Source organism: Apteryx mantelli, chromosome 1 (assembly GCF_036417845.1).
Source record: "Apteryx mantelli isolate bAptMan1 chromosome 1, bAptMan1.hap1, whole genome shotgun sequence".
In the NCBI taxonomy this organism is placed as follows: Eukaryota; Metazoa; Chordata; class Aves; order Apterygiformes; family Apterygidae; genus Apteryx; species Apteryx mantelli.
The window spans coordinates 69,748,320-69,775,146 of NC_089978.1; the positions used below are offsets into that span (position 1 = coordinate 69,748,320).

Sequence of the window (26,827 nt, forward strand, 5' to 3'; positions counted from 1 at the left end):
TGCACTGAAAAAACAGTACGGAAGCTACACAAAATCACTGATGAGTTGTGCTAACTCAGCCTGAATTTTGTATCAATTTAGGCAAAAATCCACACTAGACTCCATGCAAGTATTTTAAAACCAGGGACAAATGCAGAATATAGACATTGACAATCACAACTACGATCATGAAAATCCAGCCTCTCAGTTGCAAACTAACCCTGAAGCTGCCTAGACTTTACAAACTCCTAAGTTTCCAGTATTTAAAACTTGCTAGTGTTATCATTACACTCCAGAGCATGCCCAGAGCACCTCCATCTCAGCAAGGCTGAGCAGCTTCTCACCAATCCCTGTTTAACCTTTCCAGGGATTCAGAAAGCAGTGATGCTTCTGTCTCCAGAAAGGCTCAGTCCGGTATGCACAGAACAACAGATCATGCTCTGGGCAAAATATAATGGTGGAAACTATTTGTTTAATGAACAGATGTTGGTGTTCCTCCATGTATCTTAATACAACAGTGGTCATAGCACTCACCCAGAATGCGAGCAATTTGGTTTCAATTCTCTACCTCTGCCTAAGAGAATTCAAACCCACACTTCTTCCCTTTCAGGGGAATATCCTAGCTACCAGATTAGAGGCTATCCCAAGAAGACCGTGATGGGAGAAAGATAGGGTACTTCCTTAGCACTCTGCAGAACACAATGAAAGATTTACTGGCCCAGGCAGAGAGGGAGAGAGCACAAAAGAGGAACTAAAATTCTCAACATCTGTGGTGAGCACATTAACCTAGAAGTGGGGTGATCCAAGTTACAATCCCTGTTTCTCAGACTGTTTCTGTATTTTGTCCAAGGCCTGTTTAATACAGAATATGGAAACAGTCCGGATGCTGTGAAATCAGTACTCTGAGGCAAATACCTAAACTGGTAGGCTCCAGAATGCTAGGCCTGCTATTTATCTCTCCTTGGTACAAAAAAAATCTTGAAGTCTAGGTAATTTCCAAACCTAGCCACTGGTGCGAATTAACAATGGTGTGTTTCAGCCTGAGGTGTTAAAATTCAGCAAGTTTTAAGCAGTAGTAAACAGAGGTTTGTAATGGAAAATTTTAAGCAACCCTATGTTTAGATGCCAAGTATAGATTCTGCCTATGTATAGACATTGCTGCTAAACCACCTAAGTGGAACTAACGAGAAAATCATCCCTAAATTGGCTTATAATAAAAACTGTCCACAAACAAAACAAATCGATCATGAATGCAATGCAACGGTCACTGTCCTGATAGAAACATAAATGATACCATCTTGAGAAGCAGGCTGGTCAGATTCTGATAAAATTTTCTGGACTTGTGTCAGTGTACTCCTGGCTTCCTCCAGCTCCTTCCAGATCAGGAAGACATCTTCACGGACACCAGCTACTGCAAAAGGAATAATAGATAGAACTTGGCATTTTGAGAAAAATTCTGCTTTCACCTTTATAACTTCTCAATTACCATGAAGTCATTGGGTTCATCCAGATAATGCTGTATGACCTTGTTCATAGGATCCCATTGCAATGCTATTCTCTGATGGAGGTAAAAAAAGGGCTCAAAGCTGGCACCAAATTCACCGTATAGAGAATGAGAGGTGCTTAGCCTGGTAGAAGTAACCTACGGAGTTGGCCGCAGTCTGTTCCCATAATGGGAACAAATTTTTTTTAACACTATCACACAATAATAAGGAAATTCCACACAGAAATTCACATGTGGTCCCCAGGACTTCATTGCAAAGGAAGGCTCAAAATATCAGATCCAACTTTGATACTTTAAAGAGAGAACATTTTCAACTCCTTCCATCCCCTGATGTACATAGATATCTTTAAAATTTAATCTTTTTGCCTGAAGAGTATGTGATTTAAGTTTGGTAAGATACATTTATCTTCATCTTAAAAAAACCTCAGTAGTCGTAATTAAATGTTAAAAAAATAAAAACCTTTTCTATCAGGCTATATTCTCAAATAAATGAAAAAAATCCAAAGCTGAAGTTGACACAAGGTTTTCTTTATCTTGACAACTATGTTTGTTTAAAAGATTAAAATGTGTATTTACTTAGTAGAGTACAATTATTAAAATTGAGGCATCATGTGTACTTAAGCGGTCTACAAACTACTAAGAAAAAAATGTGTTAAATTAGGTTAATCCCAGAGTTTAAGACTGCAATATAGGACAGGCTGCAATATAGAAAAATTGCGTGTAGTATTACAGTAAAAAAATATATAAAAGGGGCCAAATCATAAGCTCTCCTAACTGTAAATGCAGACTACAACCTATTGCAGATTACAACCTATCACTGAATTGCAGCTGAAGATGCTGAGTAAGTCAAAGTATATCTTAGCATCTAGTGGTTTAGTGAATATACAGTGGTTCACTATACAAAAGATAGAACATGCAAACCTGTGTACTAAAGTAGGCTAGCAGTTAGCAAACAAACCTGATCATTTTGTTCTTTGATAAATTTCCTTGAAATAGTAATATGAACACGGTTTACAAAATAACAACTGAAATTTACATGTGAAATCCTTTTTATTTCCAAGAAATATTTTGAAACGTGTTATTGTACAGTGCCATCTCCTGGGACCTGCCTGTACTTCAAAAAAAATCTGCTTTAGCCGATACAACAAAAATCAACATTTCCTCAGTTGCAAAAAGCCTAAGTAAGCAAACCTTTCCACAATATAACACATAAAAGGCAGAAAAAAAATTAAATTCTGTCATCATGACCTTACAAGTTCAATAAATGTATTCTGTTCAAATACTTACAGATGCTAGCCTAGCTAGCTAGAAAGTCAACTTTTCTTTTAAAAACAATCCCTCCCCAGAAATGCAAAACAGACAAAATATGACTGTTAGCAAAATTCCAGCAAGTAGGGAGCTAGGCAGTTCCTGAGGAGTGGCCAGCCATTAAATACATATCTGTAGTAACAGTACAGAACTAAACCCACAAAATACATGCACTCACACACAGGCACATATTTCTAAATTTAGGACTGTTGAGAATGCAATCCAGTGAAACCATCTTCCACTGAATCTATATGTCCTCCACAAGCTGCCAAATGGCAGGATCCAGACTTAATTTTATGAAGGTATTTAATGTTATGTTAAAAATATTGAAAGAATTAATAATTTTTCAACTGCCTTCAAAATAATATTGATGATTTTATAGTGTTTCTTAATTTCCCCTTTAACTGATGCTATGGACTCTTCAATTTTACAGGAATATTGTTGCGGTTTCCAATAACGTGTATTGAATTAACATTACACAAGAAAGTATTTTTCCCTATTTGCTTTTATGCTGCAACACAGCAAAGTAAAACTGCATACATTTTTAAAGCAAATAGGTTTGATGACCCATATTTTGTAGGACAAGTGCAGGCATCAGCAACTGTACATTGCCAACGTCAAGTTGCCTGGAAAACCTTTCATCCAGGCCACAGTCTTTCCTGGGTTCAACTGGAAGAGCAGGTTGCAAGCAATGCCACACACACACACACACACACACACACCCACACCCACACACCCACCCATCCACCCACCCACCCCCATCAGCATCCTCCAGGCAGTGTTTTTGAACCCGTGGCCTGTCCCTAGCTGATGACTTCGAAGCGCATCAGTGAAAAATGACTGAGAAAAACAAACCTCTTGTCAGCTTAAACTCTCTGCGTTCACACCTCAGCTGTGCCATTTTTAGGGTCACAAACCGCAGAGCAGTTGCAAACCACTGCCCTGGCGGCACCCTCCAGGCCAATGGCCCCTGCCCCGGCCCATTCCCCGGCCCTTGCGCCTCTCTACACCCACCCCCTTCCGCGCAGGAACCACCTCATCTTAAAAAAAAATGTGTTTTAAGGGCTTTTTAAGAGCTTTAAGGGTCGTTTCCCTCGGGAGAGGGGAACAGCCCTCCCCTCACCCCAGCCATGAAGCGGCCCGCTCAGCCGCGCCAGCTGACAGTTCAACTGTCCCCTGGGCTCCAGCCAGGAACCCACTGGCTCCGCTTCAAACAGCATCACAGGCGACGGCCGCAGCGCAGCCAGCAGCCGCAGGAAACGCATGAGCGAAACAGGGCTAACGCTCTCTTGTTTACTCCCGGCCTGCGCTCACAGTGAAAGTTTATTTTTTGCTCCCGCCCGTCCCCTTCCTTGCCTGACTCCCCGCCACGCTGCGCAGAGCGTGCACCATTGCAACCCTGCAGAGCAGCGGCGGCACCGGCCTGCAGTCCTGCTGCGGAGAAGCAGGCTGCTTTTTTTTGGCTTTGGCCACCAAAATTTCAGTGAAATGAGAACAAGTGTGCAGGTGGCTGTGCTCAAGGAGGCCCTGCCCTCAGTGACGTGGTGTTTCTGTCCCTGAGAACCGAGTCCCTGAAATAAATGAAGAGGACGGGGAAGGGCACAAGGAAGCGTCTGGGGCAGCGGCATTTTGCTGACACCTGCTAACTGAGAAGCCAGGCAGTATGGCTAAGCAAAAACACACACGCGCTTGCACATATACATGAAAACTAATAACCATCCTCATTTCCATTTCTCAGTTATTTCACACCGGCAGGCAATCTTAAAAGAAGAAATTTTTTTCCATGCCTACCTGCCAGCAGACAAACTTATCCAGTTTGACAAGTCATTGTAACCCATTTGATTTCACACGCAAGATATAATAACTGCTTAGAAGAAAAGCCATACAAAAAAGCCTACAAAATCTACAGTATCTTTGAAAACCAAGCAAATACCAACACAAATGTAGATCATGCAAAACAGAAGTATTTCTTCCTTCTCGGACTATCTGACTTGGACCATGGAAGTGAATCCAAATGTAATGGAAGAAGACATCTTTTAAACTTGATTTACTTGCAAGAGTGGCCATTCAATTTTTTCACTGCTGGTCCCTCCCTCAGCCTATGTGGGGCAGCAGAACACAGCAATATTCCCAGAAGTGCTGATTTTTTTAAATCCACACTTAGGAGGGGATGAATCAGAGGTACGAAGGAGCATAAGAGGGTCAGCTGCTGCCTGCACCTACTAGGCCAAGCAGCAGAGGAATTCATTCGAGCCAGATCCTGCCCCTTTTCCACTGTGCAAATGGACAAAGTAAATGAACTTTGTACCCCATGTGGTACTGCAGAGCAGCTATCTGCATCACTCTCTACACATTAGCAAAGAGATTTGCCAGGCCAAGGTTAGGCTTCTAAGACTAAACAAAGCATATGTAAGGAAAAAGCAGAAACAATGATCTTTACTATAGCTTGTAAGCAAAGGAGCCACTCTGAAGATATTATCCCAGTTCCCTGGAGCGTGGTCTGTGCAAAGGTTACTTACTTCAATGTTATATATGAGGGTGGCACTTTTATGCTTCCCATTTACATAATAACAACCTAGATTCTCCCTGTGACCATCAGGTAACTGTAGACAATCAGGCAGAAGAACAGCCTACACTGTTTGCAAGCTTGTCAGACACATAGGCCTATGCAGCCTGGAATAGCTTGTTATTCCAGAGGACTGTCCATGCTGAGATATATATATTCCTCTTCATATTTTTCACATCAGGCAATTCCTGATTTCAATCCACTGACATTTTCTTTACACATGCCAACTCATCTATTCCATCACACAGAGAAAAACACTGCCCAGAGATTTACTGTTGTTTCTATTTCAGCCCACGAGGAGCTACTATTCATTACAGGATCTAGCTCAAAATGCCACTGTTCTTCAAACCCTGTTCAGCACTTATCTCACTGTCGCTCCAAGCAGATAGCACAACTGTGCACCTCCGAGGAAGAACTTCCTCCGCAGTTTCCACCATCTCTTGCCCCCTATGTCTTCAAGTTCCAACCTAAATTTCATCTTCCTTCCCTTAAATTTCATTTCCCTTCCCTCTTCCATTTAAAATTTAGCTACATAACAGAATCGCTTAATTTGCACCTTTTTGCAGACGAAGCAGCTACACAAAGGATGTAGGCAGAAGTGATAATAGGAAAATCAGTGCTGGAAGGATAAGGAGATATTACCACATTTGTCCAAATTAGGCTTTACATAAGAGCATTTCTTCTGCCTTAAGCAGATCTGAGTCTGCCAACATAAGGATCCTAATTCTTTTGTGGCTTACACCTGTTCTGATCTTGAGCATCCATTCAAACTGAGTGTTAAAAAAAATTCAAATTTGGCAGTTTCTCACGCTTACTTTCTAAATGACTGCTCGAGATGCAAAACAGGGGAGAATTAAGCTCTTATCTGAAGTTTTAAATAGCTCACTTACGACTTATTTTGGTTAAGTATATGAAGAAGAGTGAACATGAAGATATCCTGTATTTGCAAAATAATGTTATTCACTGGATACCCAGAAAACTATCAGATGGTTGTAAAATGGCTTTTTCAGTCCATAAAACATAGTGATGAGTTTGAATTTCCAGCTGTTGCACTTGTGGTGCAAAAAGAAACAGAATCAAAATGTCCCTGTGCCTCCCCTTAATTTCCAAGAAACACCACATTTGGAAGATTAAATATCTGGTTCATTTTCTATTTATTTCCTTCTATAGTTTATGCCACACACCCAAGAACCAGTTTCAGAACACATTAGCAGGTAATCAACATTTTTATTATTATTGCCTTCTACATCCGTCAAGGAGACTCGGAAACAAGAAGCATCAGACACAGACCAGAATAATGTCTCCAATGTATTTTCTTTTCTGAAAGGATTTGAGATTCTGCGTATGACTGCAATGCTCTCATTGGCTCCCAATGATGTCACAGCTGTGGTTATAATACCCAGTAAGTGCAGAAAGCTAATTGTGTTCCTTTTTAATGTGTAAATTCTACTCCATAATAGCAATAAGACACAGCAGACAATGCATTTCAAGGAGATTACTGCCCTTTTGAGTGATTAAAGCTACTCAGCACTCAGCTTTAGAAACAGTGGTGAGGAAGTAACTTCAGTCATACAGGAGCTCTAGGCCTGTCTATTGAAACAGACTGGCTGCCTGGGGGAAGAGGAAAGTCCCCCCCTGAAACAGGGTCCAGCAAGGAAGCACTTGTAGCAGGCTGAAGGCGATAATTATAGTGCTCTGAATTAGTATGAAATGAGAGACACAGTTCTGAAGCATACTCTGCTCTTAGTTTTTAAACCCTGTGCAGGACAGGCTTGGGTGTCCTTTCATGAAGCAAACAAACAGGTGACACTTTGCCCTCTTATTTCTGGCCCCCACCATGGTTCTCTTGTACTGTTATAATCATGGTCTTAGTGTACAGTGAAGGATAGCTTAGTACACAAGGAACTAGTCTACGACCTGGGAAATACAGGCTAGTTAGTCACAGACTGCCATATGAATTTAAGTGAGTCACAAAATCCACCTTATGCCATAGGATCCCCAGCAGTAAGAAGAGGATAATACCGTTCTACCTTTGGGGCAGCACTCATGTGAAGTGCTCCAGCATAATGAAGACGTGAACCGTGAGAGTAAAGAGGTCTTATACCTCCCAATGTTCAAAATACACCAGTTTTTTTAACTGAATGTCTTGCTTATGAAGATTTCAGACATATGCAACCTCACTTCACAGCACAAGGTGGTCTCCTCAGAGGCTGGTTGAAACACCGATCAACTAAGGCTGATTTATCACAGAAAAAGTAGCACTATGACTAGTAAGAATCACATGGAGAGCTTTTAGCCCAGCCCCACCCCCATTAAGACAGGGATTCTGCTTCTCCTCTGCTTCTCTCTGCTATTTGTTTCCTCTTGTATTTTTTCACTTTTTTTAACCTCTTTGCTCCCTCTTTTCTCTGGTTCTTTTTACTGTGCTTTTAAAATCCTTTTGCCTGTCTTTATGATAAATTCAGATGTGGAGAGAAGCAAGTCAACTTCATGTGGTTTTAATCCCCTTATATTAGGTATGAACTTGGCCTGTATCAATGTGGCTATTGTATCAGCCAATCTGTCATACCCTTCCTATCTTTCTTTCCTCTTCATTTCTGCCATTTCTCTTTACATTTCCACAAGGTCACTGCCATAAGCACACCAGTACTATTCCATATCTTATTAAATAAATGTTCTTGCTTCTTCTCCTTTTTTCACTTCTCTTTCATTCACTCTCACAAGCACATCCTCTGCTCTCTTCATTTCTCTCTTTTCCTTTCCCTCTCCTTCCCACCCACAGAATTTCCATTTGACCAGCCCTGTCCCCACTCCACCCATGCCGACAGAAGGCTTCTTTTGAGTTTACATTTGGCAAGTTCCTATATTACATTGCTATTTTGAAACCTTATTGAGAAAATCAGTATAATTTTGTTTTTTTGTATTGTCTACCTAGCGTCATCCGCCCTTTCACTTTTCTGGAATTCTGGGCAATTAGACTGTTTCCATCCTCTTCACATTTTAGTGCAGGTCCAGTGGCATCCGTATAGTCAATCCTCTCAGCAAAAGCATGGAATCTGCAGTACAAAATAGGGTTTCACCAGTATGTAAACTATGTAAATACCTTCCTAATTTTTACTAGATATATGCCATACATGCAAGTTCATTGTGGTGTACAACTTTGGAATTATTTCCTTACCTATTCAAGATATCCAAGCCTTCAGCTCCAGCAACATTATGAATATTATGAAACTTTTTATGTACATTTATATACATTCTGAAGTCTTTTTTATGAAGAACACCGTTTCATTTTGTTACTGTTTACTCTGAGGCACCTTCCTTTTCAATCTTCTGGAAATCTGCTTTAATTAACACTTTTAGCATACTGAGCAAGCACGTTACTTCACTAACGCCTTTGAATCAGCTCATGCTTCCAGTTCAAAGCCCAACAGGAATATTTATTTTACTATTGACATGCACGTCAGGAATTTAAGCAGACTACATTTACCCTCATTGTCAAAAAAAGAAAAGGTCTCAGAGCAGAAAAAAGATACATCTCTTAAAAAAACCAAACTACGCAAGAATCAGACTCAAACCATGAAGAGTCCATGAACTTCGACCATTCCTATGGGGAAGCTGGCTTAAATGTATATACAGTTATTGGGCAAATACCCACCAGCAAGATATCTGTTGGCCTACTAAGTCTCTGCACCTAAGCTAGACTCGTGCAAAATTATTGAAGACTCAATGGGAATCATATCAGAAGAAATGGTTCTTCTCAGCTCCCTACCACGCCCCTTTTGCCTCTTTCTCTACTGTACAAGATACATTCACCTTTCTTTTATAAAGGAGGAAAAAACACTGCCAAAAGAAAATGAAGGATGGCAACTGGCAGTGCACCTGGTATTGTGGAGGTACCGCAGTTCTAAATGACCACAGCAAATATAACACTTTCCCACAGCATTGCTTTTGGCAGACATTCCACCTCTTAAAAGCTAATTCTAAACACAGATGGCTTCAAAAGAGCTAAGCAGCTGCCATCTTACCAACTGCTCTCCTGCCATTTGGGAGATTTCTACTGTTGGAGGTCTTCCCACTCCTGTACAACTAACAGCAAAACAGAAAGAACTAGCAGCCATTTCACAGTTCTGTGACTTATAGTGACTTCTGTTAAGGAGACAAACACCTACTGACTCCTACTGCCCTCCTGCTGTTCAACACGAGCTTGGTATCGTGGGTTGTTTTTTTTTCTTATTATTTTGTTATCAGCATCAAGATTAAAGTCGTATTATCCCTGTCGACTGAAGGTTGATTCTAGATTCACATGGCTGGTTCCCAGGATAAGGCAGCCAACAAGCCATGTGAAATATTTCAATTTCCGCCAACCACATCAAATAGACCCTGGAGAGTATGGTACAGAACTGCAGCTTCAAATCACCAGGTCTAATGGATAACACTACCTCAATATTTTGTTATTCCTGGAAATGCCTATTTAGGACAGGCATTACCTTTTCAGTACATGTCTATATATCACTTGATCCAACAAAACCATAATCCTTTGCTAGCGCCTGTGGATATCACCAAAATACAAAGTAAAACAATAAAAAGTTGTTTCAGTTCATGTTGTGACCCTTTCCCCTGAACAATTTTTCAGTATTCAAAAGAGGAGCAGAAGACAGACAATTTAGGATATAAATAAGGAATGGTTTTTCTGCAAGTCAGGGAGCATCCATCTGAAGAGAAGCTTGGTCTGTTCAAGTAGGCCCTGTATTTTAGTCATAGCTCTTTAATTGACTTCCTCTATTTCCCTGGACCACTTACTGAATAGCTTTGTCTCATTTTCTCCATGAGTAAAATTGGAACAATTCAGATATTTTCAGATACTGTTCGTATCAGAAAAGCAGTTTACAAATACTGAAATCATTACTGCGCTTCTTTTGTCATACCTGCCAGAGGCCAATTGGCTCAACTCCTTCAGGAAAAAAACAGTTCCATCTTCCCTGGCATTGAAAGATACAGTATTGACCGGACAGGGGCCATCATAAATCTTCTGAAGAAGTAGCTGCTTTGTGTCTCCAGGAACATCACCCACAGCAAAGAAATAAACAGCTTCAACCTGCCATTACACAGAAAAAAAAAATGGGAAGACTGACTGTTTTGCAGAGATGTCTGGCACGTATTCAAACTCTGTCCCATGCTGAGTACTGGGATGAAAATTTGGTTGAACTGATACATTACTTGGGCTATAAGACTTGCACATTGCTGGCTCTCCCTCTCATTTAACTTAGTTACTCAAATAAAGTATAACATGCATAACACTTCCTGAAGTGAGAACTGAACCTGGCTCACAGTCCCTGGGTCTGATTCTGCCCAACACAAACCCCTTACCACAGAAGAAGTTAACAGAAAAACAAAGACAGGTGTCAGAGATGACACCTTTATTATTAGTCAGGATGAGGCGCTCTGCTGCATTCTGCTTTTAAGAGAGATGCTATGTTGGTGCTTTGCCAGGACTAAAAATCAGTAAGAACTTTTATTCCAAAACTAGATTTGTTGGCAGCACATATTTTGAGGGTTAGGAAAGATGCAACATTCTTTGAATTCTATTGCAGGTATTTACAGATAATTCATATTCTTTTTTCTTCCCAAGGCAGAGGGAGCTTGGCAGGTTTCTTATGACCACACACATCTCTTATGAAAACATTATTGCAAGAAGAGTGAGAAATTGAAGAAATGTCTTCTAGTTACTGCCTGTGTATTACGTTGTAATAGATGCGATGTTGCCTCCACATCCATGCTAACAATCCTCATGGTAAGTATGCTTCTTGGATTTAGACTTTCATTAAAAACAAATGTAGCAACAGCTATTTCCTCATGATGTTCAGGACAATAAGCAAAGCACATTGGGTCCTAAGGCATGGTACATACCAACTGATAAATATCAGCTATTTAACTGAAAAAACTTCAAACAGGTATTGTAGGGAACCCTGGACATGCACCACAAAAGAGAAAAGAAGACAAAACTGTTTGAGTCTGGGAAGACACTGAGGAAGTTTTTCTGCACTCGCACCATTTCATGCAACGGTAAAGCAAATTCAGTATCACCTAAAAGTGTGTTCAAGGATTTCCATTACTGTCTTTGGCACTGATTTGTATTTCAGCTCCCTAAACCAACAGATTAGCACATGGACATCTTTTATTCAGTTGGTATTCCCAGCTTCAAGGCTGTAGAACCCCCTTATTGTCCCACATCATGAGCACATTGACACAAACTGACACAGATTTCTGGATTTCAGGCTCTCTCCCCTCTATCTTTTGCCACAAATACTCTGGCTAATGCTCATCACTGGAAGACTTCTCTCCCAAACAGACAGCCCAGTCCCATACCAGACTGGGCAAATTGCTGAAGCAGCACCATGCCATTTCAGGCTTCCCCTGCATCTTGTAGAGGGGGCTAAACACTCCACAAGGGAGCCAGGACCCATACTTAGAGACCACAGTTACATGGGAGCAAGCAAGCCTGTGGTTGGCCAGGTTCCCTGACATCACTGTTAACACCAAATACTAACGTTAAAGAGACAAATAAATGTATTTCATTAAAGTGCGAGATTAACAAAATACTAACTTTAGAGACAGATGCACAGAAACAAAAGGAAACAATGCGTGCAGCTCTCTGTACTTCCGTTCAGTTCTAAAAGGTCCCCTCTGTTTCATCCAGCTAAAAAGCTGTCAGAGCATGTACACAGCTCTCCCAGCTGGGACCCAGTCCTGAGACAACACCCTTGTTCTGGAAATTCCTTTTGCTGAAGAGCCGTCTGACCTGGGGGGGGACACACACATATCGCACAACCACTCTTCTCTGTGTTCCTCCTGATTCACATGTTCTCCTCCTTCCCAAGACAGCCAATAATTCATAGATTTGGTATTTAATTAGAATATCAATTTTCACACTTCTTCCAAGGAATTTACTTCCTGTCCCTGCAACTTTTAAAATGCTGAAATTTCTTGGGCTTAGCTGACACAGAACCAACTCCTGACAAGAAAATAAACAAAATTGCTAACCACAATGTACTCAACTATAAACCCAGCAATAACACACCATGAAGGAAATGGTTCTTACAGATTAGTGGGGGAAAGGTTCAAACCTTTGTATGTAGTCCTTCATATTTTGAAAATGATAATTTACACAGGCATCTAAACTAGCAAGCAAACTTCCTAAAAGAATAGGAAGGAGAACAGCATGAGCAGCTCCCCACAGTCTTTATCTTTGTGGAGAGGTGCATCTTGGATGAGTGACCCCTGCTCCAAGCTTGCTGGAGTGGTGTGACACACCTGTATGGCACTGCAAGTTAAACACTGCAGCTGCAGCTGTGGCAGGTACAGCCCAAAGGACTGCAACTTTATGGCAGAGTGATCTTGAGCTTCGGACAGCCAGTCATGAAGAAAGGAAATCAAGGGAGTAGCCATGCACGGGAAGAAAAGCTCCACTAAAGGAACGACAAGGAGAGCCAAGTCTAGGGAAAAAGGAGCTATTGTTTTGGAACAATTTCTGTCGAGGAAGCCAGCTCCAAGGAGTGAGTCATTTACGACTGTTCAGTGAGTATGCAGCTTTTTCCTGGGACTGAATGGAGACTCCACCAGCCTGCACTACAGCAAAGCTTGCACTCAAACTGAATTGTCAGACATGAATGATAATGACTGTACTTAGGAGTAATTAAAGTCTGCTTTATATTGATCACCTGCCAAAACTGACTCCCTCAGATTACCCACTAGCCCACCAATGTCCAGAAAAAATAATAGATGTTTCACTGTCAGCTGGATTTTAATTTCTGTTTATTCATACTCAGACCCGCCAGGTTCAACAAGCCTTTTTTTCATCCAGACAATACTGAAATCTGAATATGAACTTTTTTGTTTCCCACCAGGAAATCAGTAATATATTGCAAATTGAAAATGTTAATAAAATTTATGAAAGAGGCATCTAAAAAAGCAATCATAAAAAATGTCACTTTTGCACAATTTGCTCCTCACCCAGTTCCTTTTCAATATCCATTTTCAAACATCACGGTTCATTCGGTTGAGAATTCACCTATACAGGGAGCCAGAAAGAAACTAAAGCCCAATTTACCTTCTCCTTCAAACAATGTCTCAGAATGAGATTTACAAGGAAGTTAGGATTGGATCTGTGCAGAGGGATAGATCTTAATGGCAGTAAAAACTAATGATTCTAATCCACACACAATGGGCCCAATTTTCCATTAAATTCAGGTGCCAGAGAGCTGAATCAATTTACATTGTAAGCAAATTTCATACAATGTCTCTTTCATGACACAAGTTTTAAGTGACTAGCTTAAATGATGGCATATATTTTTTATGTCTTGTGCATCTGCTACAATGAATAATGTAATATGGCACTTTTAGAAATAGACAGAATTTAATTGCAACTATACTTGGATATGCTTTGTGCTATTGTCCTGGAAGAAACTTTGTCTATAATCTGAATGATGCAAAAGGATTTGCAAGCCCCTACAATCAGCTAATGCTTAAATAAAATTCTGTACATACTATTTTGGATTTTAAGTAAAATTTTCCATGAGCACTTTAGATACATTACAAAATAAAAATGGTTTCACTGTCTTCAGTATTGTTGATATGAATAATATTTTCATAAGCTTGAGACCCTGAAAAACATATATGGTAAAGACAGTGGAAGGCAAGATATTTTCTCTTTCCCTTAATGAATGAATATGTTATTTATTCTGGGTACTCCACGGAAAAGAAAACAAACAAGTTTCTGCTTTCAAAATACAATACATTTACATAAACAGACTATCAGGAAACACAGCATCCAGCTATACTGGAAAAAATCCTTCCAAACCCTCCCATTAATATTTATCATTTCAAAATTCATCAGGGCAAATCATGGTAGCCAATCTGGCATTGAATATTCTTGGATTTACTTGAGGCTTCTGAAAAGACATATGAGCTTACTGTCTCATCACTCATGGCTTCCAGCAGAGCCTCAGCAGAGCTGGTATGGCTGGCAGCTGTCATCCGATCCAGCTTCCAAAGCCACTTAACAGCAGACTTTACAGTATGTTCAGACACGGGAGCACATTTCTGTTGCCACTTCATGAGATCCTGAGCAGCCCTGAAAGTGACATCAACTATAAATCAGAAGTAGTTAGAATAATGTTGGCAAAGCACAAAAACAGATCTCTACTATCTTTACTATTTGGTTAGATTTTTAAGTAATAATAACAATAATAATAAATCACACATACTAAATCTAGACCTGCATTAAGAGAAGCAGAAGCAAAATAAAACCCTCAGAAAAATACTGGAATTTTTATAACAATTTTTTTTAAGACCACTGTTTCCAAAGCAGGGTCAAGATGGCTGAAATACTTTACAAACAGTTCCTAATTCATATTTATCCTTAATATAAAAGATCTCTTTCAGCAGTAATTGGTTATACAGGGCTCACAACTGGGCAAGCTGTACTCCAGGAGAAGGATATAGCCTGTCTCTCATGCTGTTGCCCAGACAATTATCAGCATGAATCTTTTCTTTAAAAAGTTGGGAGAAGGCACAATCAGGTTTTTAAAATATGTGTATGAAAAAAAAAAATCTGGCTTCTACAGAAGCCAGATTCCCTTCACAATTTGTTGCATGGCCTTTGTGTCAGATCATCTGATCTGTGTTTTTTGTAAGAGAGTTGATTTTTATCTACCTATGAAAATAAGATTTCTGATGCTAAGCTTTTTGATATTTTAATTGAGCAAAAGCCTTTGTCTTAATGGCACTATAGAAGTGCAAAATATATGAATGTGTACACCTGCATGTGCACATAAAAAACCAGAAAGCAAATAAAAAAATAACTGGTTCCAGCATCCGTGACATTCCATCAAGTATTATTCTGAAGTGTTTCCTGCAAACCTAAAAGACCAGTATGCCTTCACAGATTCTTTAAGGTAATATTGTATGCTACAGTGCCCCTTGCCTCCCTCCTGCAGCAATGATAAATTCAACAAACACTTCCTAGGTTACAGTGCCTAAATTTTGACTTAGCTTTGTGAACCATCTTTAAAGAAAATGTTACATGTGCTTCTCAAAAGCTATGCAAGTTGTTTTCTACCTTTCAAATCTCAGGTGTATCACAAGGTAGAGAATTAAGATAGGGCACCAGAACTAAATCAGTAGGATGAAGCTTGGGTAAAATGACTTTAGCAATCTCAGTTCCTAAATTGGGATTGTAAATTCCTGTAAGTCATCTTTGATGACTTTCAAAATTGTATGGGCTAATTTGCACACAATATTTTCATACACAGGAATGTCCATCCATCTATGCAAACCCAAATGTATGCGTTCAAATACATTTGTGCAGAGATATGTAAATTTGAACAGCTGCTTCTATTTTTCTATTTGTAATTAAACACAAATTCATTTATTCATGTTAGGGAGCAAGCACTTGTCTTTTGTTATGGAAATCTAGTATTGTTTCCTAGTTCTGCTACTGATTTCTGTGTGACCATGAATATCCATAGAAATATGAATAATTATGCCTCTGCCTGTGTTACTTGGGGGAGTGTACACTTAGCTTTAAGGCAGAAACTTGTAACAGCTAAAGACATGAGAATGTCTAGGCAGTCAGATGGGACCTGTCTAGATCACGCTGTAATGCTTTCACGCCTCACTTGGAGGCATTACTGCTCTTGCAGCATCTCCCTTATCTTTCTATTTTTCTGTGGTACAGTTGTAAAAGGCACATATCAATATTTGTTTTCTGTTAGTGTTTATCTGTTCCTCAGGGTGGTAAGAAAGGTCTTCCATTAAATGGAAGCACTAAGCTCAGCATTACTGTGGGCAAAACTTGGCGGAAAATCTGTAGGGATTACCGTGACACAAATCATAACAATTTCTGCTACAGAAAGCATATTATCCAAACACATATCTATATGATATGAGACTTTTTTTTATTCTCCAACAATGGGCAGACACAGATTTCTTTCTGCTTACCGAATGAGGTTAAATTTGGCAATTTGGGTCACCTGTTCCATGAGGACCATCGAAAGTGCATCACAGCATAGATCAAATTCAGTTGGAGACGCAGTGCCAAAATCCAAAACAATGACAATGCACTGTTCTTGAATCACTCCAAATATCTGTCGGCTTTCACTGGTTAACCATTCCACTCGCTGCTTGTATAGCTCAATAGCTCTCATTAGACAATCCACAAAATGAAGAATCAGTTCTTTTTTGGCTGTCAGCTTCATTTAAATGAGGGAGAGAAAGACATTGAACATCAAAACACAAATGGAGCCCCAAGCTTAGCACAGCTGCAATAGCTGGCATATAAGTGCCAAATATGCCAGCCAAGGTAGCAGTGAAAACAACCCATTTTAATTCCACTATTTCAAGAGCAAATACTTGATAAAAGCATCTAAGCTACAACATAAAAGACACTATTTTGTCCTAATTGCTTTTCATAATCTTTTTAAACAAGCATGGGATAGTGCCAATGGGCTGTATTACTTTTCTGTCTCAAGACTGGAGCAATTAGAATGAGCTAAACAGGGGCTAGGGTAGAGAAAGGGCAGCAGAACAGATGGATGAACAAACTGAGGAACAGAGAAACCTATTTTCTTAGACTAGAATTTTGACTGGCTTTTAAAATTGTGTGCAGCCGCACAAAGGAGTGTACGGTTTGGTTCTGGGGGCATTTCAATCTTGTCTTTAGCTTTTGAAAGGAAATTTAAAATGCTTCCTATTTGTGCTTTTATTTCACTAACAATGCCCAACATTAGAGCATTTCTGGTAGGTGCTTAGGCAAATTTAGTTGAGACAAATGCAATCAACAACTAAAACTTCCCATGTCATATCAGCAAATTAAGCAATATCTCGACTCCGTACTAAAATGAAAAACATAGGAGACTATGTATATATGTACACACATTCACTGTGCAAAATGTGGGTTTACGAACTCACTGTAGGTTCTACTTGCAATGAGTATCTTTGTATCTACTATATATACTTGCAGCAAATGTCTTCTTATCTACTAAAGACATTTCCCTGATATCTCTGATCCATGTAAGTTAGTTTACCTGCTACCTTCTGCCTCCAACCAGTTTCCTACGTGTGAGTACAAAACCTTGGAGATAGAAAGGTTTTCAAATAAGAACATTTCTCAGTGAGAAGAAATTTCGAGCACTATCCCAGAATGTCAGTCTGCAAACTTCTTCCTCTAAATGTATTTTTCCCTGTCCCTTAACATCAGCTAGGGTCCTGTAAAGCATTTCCCAAGTGCACAGCATCAGGCTGTCTGCCAGAGGAATGGAGCCTAAGAAGGAGTACTCAGAAAGTCCCGTTCCCTCCTATCACAGCCAGCCTCATACAAGCAGCTCATTGCATTACACTGATCAAACCCCATCTTAAAAGCAAGCAGTTTTCTTGCTCCTCCCTACTTCTTGCAGATTGATCCAGATTCCCATTTCTCAAAGGGCTGGAAAACTTCTGACTGTCCAGGCTAAATTTATTCATGGCAGCTTATACCCAGTTATATTTGGACTAGTATGCTTTTTAGCATAGAAAACTATAGTTCTTCTCTGTCCCTGCAATTTGCCTTTCTGTAGGCATTCAAGGGCAATAATACCCTTTTTCAGTTTTCTTTGAGCTTAACTAAATGCACCAGCATCAACTGAGTCCTCTCATAAGATCAGCACTCCACTGTTGTTCACCCTACTAGCCTTTCCCAGTAGCTGCTCCAGTTTGAATTGCTTTTTCTTAACCTACGATAACCAGGACTGTACACAATATTCTAAAATAGGGCTCACCAGTCTTGTAGCGTGGCACCTTATGGCTACAGTAAATTTTCTTCTCCCTCCCCCCAACACTTCCTAAAATTGAAAAACATTATGTAGCTATTTCATACAGAATTAATGGGAAGAAAAGAGGGAATAAGACTCCCTGAAATGTTTTTTTCTCCATTTTCACACCTTGTGCTTCAGAAGTGATGCTAGTTAAAAGAAAAATGACAAGCTATCGTTTTTTGTAAAATTCTTTATGAATTAACTTTCTCCCCTACTAGCTCACATGCGTATCTCTTCAATCAGAATCCATCCCCCTAATAATGGGACAGCCAGCAGCTGTTACTAAGACATTCCTTAGAACATGAATCTGGGCAGAGATCCAACTAGCTGTCTCTGCAGACTATGCTGAGCCTTTTGTGACCCACTGGCACTTAGCAATGGGGAGCTTTGCATCGGGAATGACGGCACATTATGTCTCCTCATTTCAGCATCTCCATTTGTTTTACTGACTACAATTTTCTTAACTCAGCTGAGCATCTTCTTTTTAAGTGTTTCCTCTTTCAAGAAAGGGTAAATGTTGCTTAGAAACTGCAGCCTTCTCTAGAAAGCCTTACTGCAATGCTGCACCAAGGCAACAGCATAAGACTTCACCAGGAAAAAAAAAAACAAAACACAGATATCTAGCTTATATACCACTGATCATTATTATTAACAGTCTGGCAAAACAGAATAAAATGTCAAAAGATAAAGTTCTCACACAAAAGATACAAGTATTTCCTGTCATGGGGAGACATTATAGGCACATCATTCTGCTACAGTGATACTAACTTCTAAGTGTATGGGGAAGTTATCCCAAGTCAATCACACTTACATTATACACGCTGCCATCTTGTGCTCTCATGTATTGAGGAAACAGACCATCTGCATACCGAGAAGCCACAAGTTTCCCCAGGGTGGTCACATAATCTACAGTAAAGGTTACAAAAGATCAAGTTGCTAATCATAAGGATTACTTTCACAATGTACTTTTCTAAAACATATGCAACACAAAAGGGGATAAATCCTGTTCTACTTATCATGTACTTTGCTTTTGATAAATCAAAGTATCTTTTCACAGAAAGCTAAAACCAATATGAAGTAAACCCTTTTCAGGGGAATGAGGAGGATTCTTTGGATATACTGGGCTTTGAATGAGGAGGAGCTTTTCCCTTAGTAATGAGCATTGCAAGATACATCTGTCCTTCAAACAGACACTTTCCAGCTTGACATGCATACCATCCATAGGTGAGGCAGATGTATCTGTACTGTACTCCCAATGTTATGAAGCTTGAAAGAAATTTTTTTCTGCTTTTGTTTATATCAGGGCCCTCAGGGCACCAACAGGCCTTGATTGCCCTGACCAGCTTCACCTGGGGCCTACACCCATAGGGTACGTAGACCTGGGCACCCTGTCTTTGCTTGAGCTGTGTTTTAGATATACCTGCCTCTGTGGCCCTCTCTCCTGGATGGACCTGTCTCCAGTTCAGTCTGCTGGATGGGCCTCTTGGACCTACATTGCAGATTTGTCTCCAGTCTTGTCTCTGGCTCTATCTCCTGCTGCTCCTGACTGGACTCCTGGGGTGGACCCTGGACCTGGTTCATCACCTCACCTCATCTGGGACTGTCAACAGACCCTGCTACCAGCTCCCTACTGTGCCTGCTGTGCTCAGACGCTGCAGGACTGCATGCTCGTCACTGGGGGCAGTGCCTGTGCTGTGGTCCCCTTGGGCTCCTGGCTCAGCACCTTGCTCTTGTTGCTCCCTGACAGTCTAGTCAGAAGCGGGGGGAAAAGTACATTTAGTTGTTTATAAGCAAAAAGATAAATGAAAGGTTTAGGCAATTAAACTTTCGTATTATGCATTTACCTCTCCACAGGACTTGCAAATATTTGTCCATCAAACAAAATACAAAATCTGGAACAGATAATGCTGTTCTCTTACACAATGAAATGGGTGCTGAAGTGGGTGCAACTAAGGAAAAGGTTGCGCACTGCTCTGTTGGTAGCTAGAAAACTTCTGCAGTAGCTCCACTGATAGGAAAATGTTAGGGGTGGGAATATTTAACGTCACAAAGCAGCTATTCTATAAAGCATGCTGCCCTGTTAAGCTGGTACTTTTTGTTCTTAAATCTACACTGTAACAACATGAACCCTGCTTTACAGCTTCTTCTTCCTCTACAGCACACAAGATTTCAGAATCTGTACTGTTGGTCTTTGAATGCCCCATGGACGCAAGCCAGCATTATACAAGCTGGAACAACTGCAATATATTACAACTTTTACTTCTCGGGCTGTAAACTCTCCAAAGAAGAGACTATCTTACCATCACCTACAAAGCACTATTATAGAAGTGACTAATAATTATTAGCAAACTCTTCCTCTCCCACTGCCAGATAACTGCAAAGAACATTTTTGTACAGCCTGACTTTGCAAGAAAATCAGCCTGAATTCAAACCAACTTGAACTGCTTACGTAAAAATTGGATCCTTGGTAATGATATACTACTCGGGAATGCCTTGGCTAGCCCAGATAATCAACCAGTAGATCACAGATTACAGCACACTGTACTCCACATTTGCCTCCTAAAAAAGAGACAGAGATCTCATGGTGTGTTATTTTCAGGCAAAAGATTAACAGCCTCAGCACCACAGGTTATTTTCCAGCTGTAGCTAAATTGTAGAGCACCTCAACAGGGGCTAGGGTAAAGAAGCAACAGTATAGTTCAATAAGGAAAGTATCTTTCTCAGATCAAGAGGAAATGGAGTTCCTCAGTCCGTTCAATGTCCCTCAGTTCTGGCAATGTCAGGAAGTGGGGGCATGGCTTCCCTTTCTGTCATCATTATAAAATAACAGATGATCTGAAAATCTCCTCAGTGTAGACTGTAGTGCAAAACGAGCACCACACTACAGTCTATTCTAACTCTTTTTTTTATTTATTCTATTATTGGCTTGTCTTATACCTTTCCTGTGCTGGAATCCAATTTGTGACAAAATCTGGGAGAGGGACAATTTATTTCTCTTGAGCCCATGAAGTTGGAGCCATTTAGAAGATGAAATGAGGGGCTGTACATCCAAGTCCCACTGACAGACTGCCAGTCTCCCTTCCTTTTCTTTTGATTTCTTCTTGTGGTCCTCATGGGAATCTGAGCTCTCATGATCTTGTCTGTGCTTTGAATCAAAGGCATCTGTTTTAAAGAGACAGGAGGGAAAAATACCTTTTACACTTCAACAAAAAGATTCACTTGAATTCTCTCCTTTCTCTACTTCTCTTCCATGGCACTCTGTACACATATACCTTACTTCCCATGTTCTTTTATTATACTGAACAATGTTCTCAATCTGGAAAGCTGCTATCAGTCCTACACACCTACTTGCTATTATGTCTCTTTTTTTCATCCATATATACATACCTTCAATTTATTACCAAAAATGTCTCTTTTATGCTGAAATCCAAGCACTGACAAGGCTAAGTCCAGTTTGCCAAAGGGCAATTCTTGCAGTCCCTAAGATATCTCTCCTAAATGTTGGGAATGAGAACCATAACAGGCACCTGAGGTTGGTCAGACTATCACTACATAAACAATAGAAACATTATGCAATAAATCAAGGATCTCTAACAATTGTATGTTGAATTTCTGCCATTAGCAATGGCAGAGCCAGCTGCAGATCCTGACTTTTTTGCAAAGCAGGTGAAACTCCCTCACCTCATGTCTACACCACAAGTGTAAATGATGGTACTGGCAGTAGCTGTTCCAGGCTCTGTGATGGATCATGCACAGGCACAGATCTTGGACATGAAGGCCCAGTTTCATTTTAAGTTCTACAGAACAATGAACACACCTCAACCCTGATTTATAGTTGTTTGGGCTGGCTCCACCTGAAACTAGTAGCAGAGGCAGTCCAGGGCCTGGAGGGGTTGAGGAAGAAATGGAAGTGATGGCAAGAGTAATGCCTCTGTTCCTCAGCACACAGGGTTCTAGGAAGACTTTGGTATTTCCTGCTCATTCCTGAAATTCTCTGCATGAACCAAGCTGGGTCTAGTTGATTTATTACCCTTGCTGTACCTAAGCTGATTTCCTGTGGACATGTTTGATGTTTCTGCCCATTTTCTCCAGCATCAACATTATCTGGAGTATCCTAGTCCCCCATTGCCCCAAATACGGTAAGCTGTTGGAGCTGCAAATGTACTGCATGGATCAAACTGGTCCAAAATTCAAAGAGGGGCACTTCTATCTTTAATGACTACAAAATAAGTTTCAGTCTAGTAGGGAATATGATCAGACCTCTCTGCCAAGATAAAATATTATGACAACTGACCTGGTTACAAAAGTTCATGAGATAAAATGTTCCTCAGTTAATAATGCATAAAGAAAGTGACACTGTGCCTTCAAAAAACATCTTTCAGTGTAACAGTAGCCTTCTATATGGGGCAGACTGGCACCAGCTCTTTCATAGCCATCAGTCCTACAAGCAGGGTGTTGCTGTGGCAGGCCTGCAGAGGTAGGCACATTATCAGCCCTCCTCCTCCTCCTCTCAATACAAAAGCAGCAGTGGCACATGTTAACTCTAGAGAGACACAGATGAAGGTAGGCAGCTGTTCAGGCACTGAACATAGTCAGGCAGTGTTACAGTATATGACTTGAACAGTCATTCCCAGTTTCCTCCTCAGAAAAGCAGAAAAGTCAGCACAGCACCCATATACAGCACAGGCGAGACTGGCACTGCTTCAGAATGGTTTGCACACAGCTGGCAGACCACAGTTCAACAAACCAAAATGTAAATTATCCAGAAAACATGGAATCAGTGTAAAGACAGTCCTGAAATACTCACAGTCATTCCAGGCAGGTCTCCTACATGGATTGCCAGTCATGCTGGATGTCTTGATTTGAAACTCCTCTTTGTTTTCTTCTTAAAAACCTGAGGAATTATTATATAAAAAATAATAATAATAGATTGCCATGCACAGGACAGTATGAACAGGAGACCAACAGCACAGGCCTTGCCAGTAATAAGGAGAAGTCTAAAGCCAAGATTTTCTTATGGATACTAATAGTACAGATTAAAAAGGATAGCTATCTTCCATGTCAATAAAGTGTGAAGTCAGACGTGACAGAGATCCCCTTCATATTCTGAAACGGGTATGCGAAAAACTAGCAATATAGTTTCCCTTTATCCCCTCTAAATTATCATAAAATATAGCCAATGTGGTTCCACACAGATACACTACAAAAATGAGAGTGGTACTTCGGCCTGTTGTCAGACAGCTGTATTACATTCTATTATTGCTTTGCATTATACCTTACCTTTGCTATAATCCAATTATGACTAAACCTGGGAGTATCTGAGATGCAATTTTGTGAACAGGTTTATAACTTTGTAAGACTACGAAATGATTCACAAAGGAAAAGAATTATGTGTGTATATATGTATATGCATGTGGTCTAAGGCCCAGCTGCGAATAAGACACAACATATGAGCAGAAAACAAAACGCCAGGGGAAGCAAGGCTGCATATATTGGCTGAGTGTATCATTTTGAGACATCGTGTTTTGCCATTTCCTTATTTCTTCTTTTAATAAATAAGATGAATGAACAAGGGATATTTATGAATCACTAATAGGCCAGCTGCTAGCTATTGTCATCAAGCAGTTTCCTATGGGAAAAGCAAAAATGGGATAAAATAATAACAGGACTGCACCAAAAGAATTAACATCCTCCCTCTTTCTTCTTTGCAGAGCCAAACATGCTATTTATTCCTCCGAACATGAGTTTAAATGCCCATACAGAAATATATGAACCATTCCGGTCTTTGTCCTGCTCATGCAGAAAGACATTAACAGCATGAAAGGCAGGGAGAATATTAAAAAAACAGGAGTCTGTCTGCTTGTAACAGCACAAGCATTCTGCAAAAGATGTTTTCTAGCAGAAGAACACCTCATTAGCAGGGATTTTGTGTTAACACAACAACAGAAGAGAACATTTACTATAGAGCAGTCAAGGTAGACAATGTCCATAGCAAGCAGTGAGACTTTTGTAATTTCTAACTGAGGATGCAGAAATTATGATGCAGAATTATACAATGCTCTCATGGTAATAACTGATCTGCATTTCACACGCCAGCCTGCACCGGAGAACTAATCCCAGATGCCATCTCACTTTCCAGATGCCCAGAGGTGCAGTGATAGATTTGCCTTTGCTTTAGACTCACAGTACCACTCCCAGCCACTGGAACAGCATCTGTATGTGAAAAACTGGCACTGCATGAAAAGGAACATTTGAAAAGGAGCTGTAGTGACTTCAGTGGAAATAACAAATTCACCTCAAGTCTTGGAAAGGCAAGCAAGATCAAAAGAGATGACAACCAGCATAACCTTGGGCTCAAACTTTGAATCAAAACCGAGTTTTTTCAAAAGGTGAACGGGAGTTCATCTGAGCACCTCTACCTTTTCCCTCCATCCAGCACAAGCAGTCTTCTAAAACCTTCACCCATCATGTGTTTCGAGTTTTTAACAATGTGGCAGCATGTGTTGAATCCATAAAACCAGCCCACCTGATGCACAAGTAAACTCCCGCAGAAAGCCTGTGGGCTTTACAGCCCCAAAAGCCCACCCGGGCCCACCAAAGCGCTGACCCCCCACGCGGACAGTGCGCAAGGAACAGCCATTTTCTGTGGAAATGGGGCAGCTGGTGGGCTCGTGAAACCACCGCCAGGCGGGGAGCGTGGGGCCAGGGCCGCCAGTGCTGCCATTGCCGAGCCACGGTCTACGGTGACCGAGGCGTCAGCTCGGAGAAAGGGGCGATGGAGGGACCCTGTGGTCCCTGGGGCTTCGGCCCACAGGGCCGCATCACCCCGCCGCCAGGGCGCGGGGCCACGCGGAGAGGGAGGGGAAGGCGCCCCCCCCCGCGCCGCGCCGCGCCCCCTCCCCGCGGCCGTCGAGGCGCAGCCGCCAGCGGGGCGCTAACGGCCGCTAGCAGGGGGCTAACGGCCCCCGCGGCCGGCGCCCCGCCCCGCCCCGCCCCGTGACGCCCCCTGCCGGCGGCGCTGCCCGCCCTCACCTGCCTCCGGCCGCGCCGCCGCCGCCGCCCCCCCCGGCCCTGCGCGGGATGGCGGCGCCGCCCCGCCGTTGACGGTGGAGACGGCGGCGGTTGCCACGGCGTGGCCGGGGCCGGGCGCGGCGGGCGGAGCTCCCCCCGCGGCGGAGCGGGCATGGCGGCGCGGCCTGGCCGCCTCCCTCCTTCGCTCCCTCCCTCCCTCCGCTCCCCTGCTGCTTCCCGAGGGCGAGAGGCGACCCCGCGGCGGTGGGGGAGGCCGCCTCGCTGGAGCATGGGGTGGGGGGAAAGGTAGCGCGCTTGGGCCTGACAAGCTTTGTGCGCTGGGGTGACCCCTACGTGCTTCTTTCACCAGGAAAGGAAAATAATCCCTATTTTGTATTTTTTCAGCTTTTGGCCTGAACGAATTCCAAATGAAAACTGAGGTTTCGGTACAGAAAGTGAAAACGATTGTCTTTAAATAACTGGGGGAAATCCCCATTTTTCTGCCTCAGGAGAAACTACTGGCCATACAGTGAATAGATATGAGTGTGTTCATGAAATTGTTTTCCTGCCCCCGAAATTCCTATTTTTGTTGTTCACTTGCTAGGTGCAGGAAAGGGGGGCGGATTCCTGTTGTACACCGTCCAAATACCAAAGTCATCTTTATGGAGGAATAACTGGTTCTGCAGTTCTTGAAGCTCCAAAGCTTGGGATTTCGGTATTTTTTGCCCTGTGTCAAGTTGCCCCAACCAAGAAGGAGAGAGGAGCAATAGAACTGAGAGACAAGACCTGATAAAGAGTGGCAAAGGCACACAATTTTGGTCTAGATGCAAGCTTTTAAATGAAGAGTTCAGTATGGAAATGCTGAGGTGTAAAACTGGTAGAGGAAAATACGGAATAAATTCATTGTAAACAGAAGCAACCAACAGAAAAATGCATTTTTTTTTTTAGCAACCAAAAGGACATAAACAAATTTGTATAGTCACAACAATCTAGTGGATCAGAAAGACTCTGATCCACTATTTATGTCAATTCTCAATGTAGGCTGATCAACAACCTTTATACTAAAAGTGGCTTCATGTCCTTCTTTTAAATCAGAGTAACTGTATACCCACTGCAGGGGAATTCCCATGCTTTTGGGCAAGCATAACTAAAAGTTGCTCTAGTGTAATAAAATATATGAAAAATGTGCAACATAAACCTGAACTCAGTATTAAAAGGCTCCCACTGATTTCAGGAAGCCAGAAACACAGGTATTTGGTCTGTAAATGTTTATGTATTTGTGAGCATAGTTTCCATCTAAGAAACAAATAGCACAGAACTGTACACTTTCTCTATTCTGCTTTTGTTTATTGTGCAATCATAAAGTAATAAAAAAGAAGATAGGTTACTTTGTAGGATCAACTGATCAGTCTTACGTATGTGTCGATGTTCAGATAGAAATACCCACCCATGCCCATGGACAGTGCCTTTCTATGGCATGCCAAAGCATTTGCTTTAGCTTTCTGAGAAGGCTTGGTAAACAAAGATAGAAAAGAGAAGCTCCTTATAAGGCATACCGTTTAGATGTGTACGCTACTTTCTGGTTGGAAACTGTGCTCCAGCTTCTCATAC

At 41.3% G+C, this 26,827-nt stretch overlaps 1 protein-coding gene across 1 annotated transcript in view; it reads right to left on the reverse strand.

Annotated features, from left to right (window-relative positions):
* The window catches only part of VWA3B (von Willebrand factor A domain containing 3B), a 75,166-nt gene extending 49,828 nt beyond the window's left edge, over positions 1–25,338 (reverse strand). The window contains exons 1-9 of the mRNA XM_067289704.1: positions 25,238–25,338; positions 23,013–23,099; positions 21,143–21,367; positions 19,017–19,111; positions 16,356–16,606; positions 14,328–14,487; positions 10,283–10,452; positions 8,289–8,413; positions 1,274–1,390 (exon numbers count right to left, since the gene is read on the reverse strand). Coding sequence (XP_067145805.1) covers positions 1,274–1,390; positions 8,289–8,413; positions 10,283–10,452; positions 14,328–14,487; positions 16,356–16,606; positions 19,017–19,111; positions 21,143–21,367; positions 23,013–23,052 — 1,183 coding nt within the window. The 5' untranslated portion in view covers positions 23,053–23,099; positions 25,238–25,338. The remainder of the gene's footprint in view (positions 1–1,273; positions 1,391–8,288; positions 8,414–10,282; positions 10,453–14,327; positions 14,488–16,355; positions 16,607–19,016; positions 19,112–21,142; positions 21,368–23,012; positions 23,100–25,237) is intronic.
* Between the last annotated feature and the right edge of the window lie 1,489 nt (positions 25,339–26,827).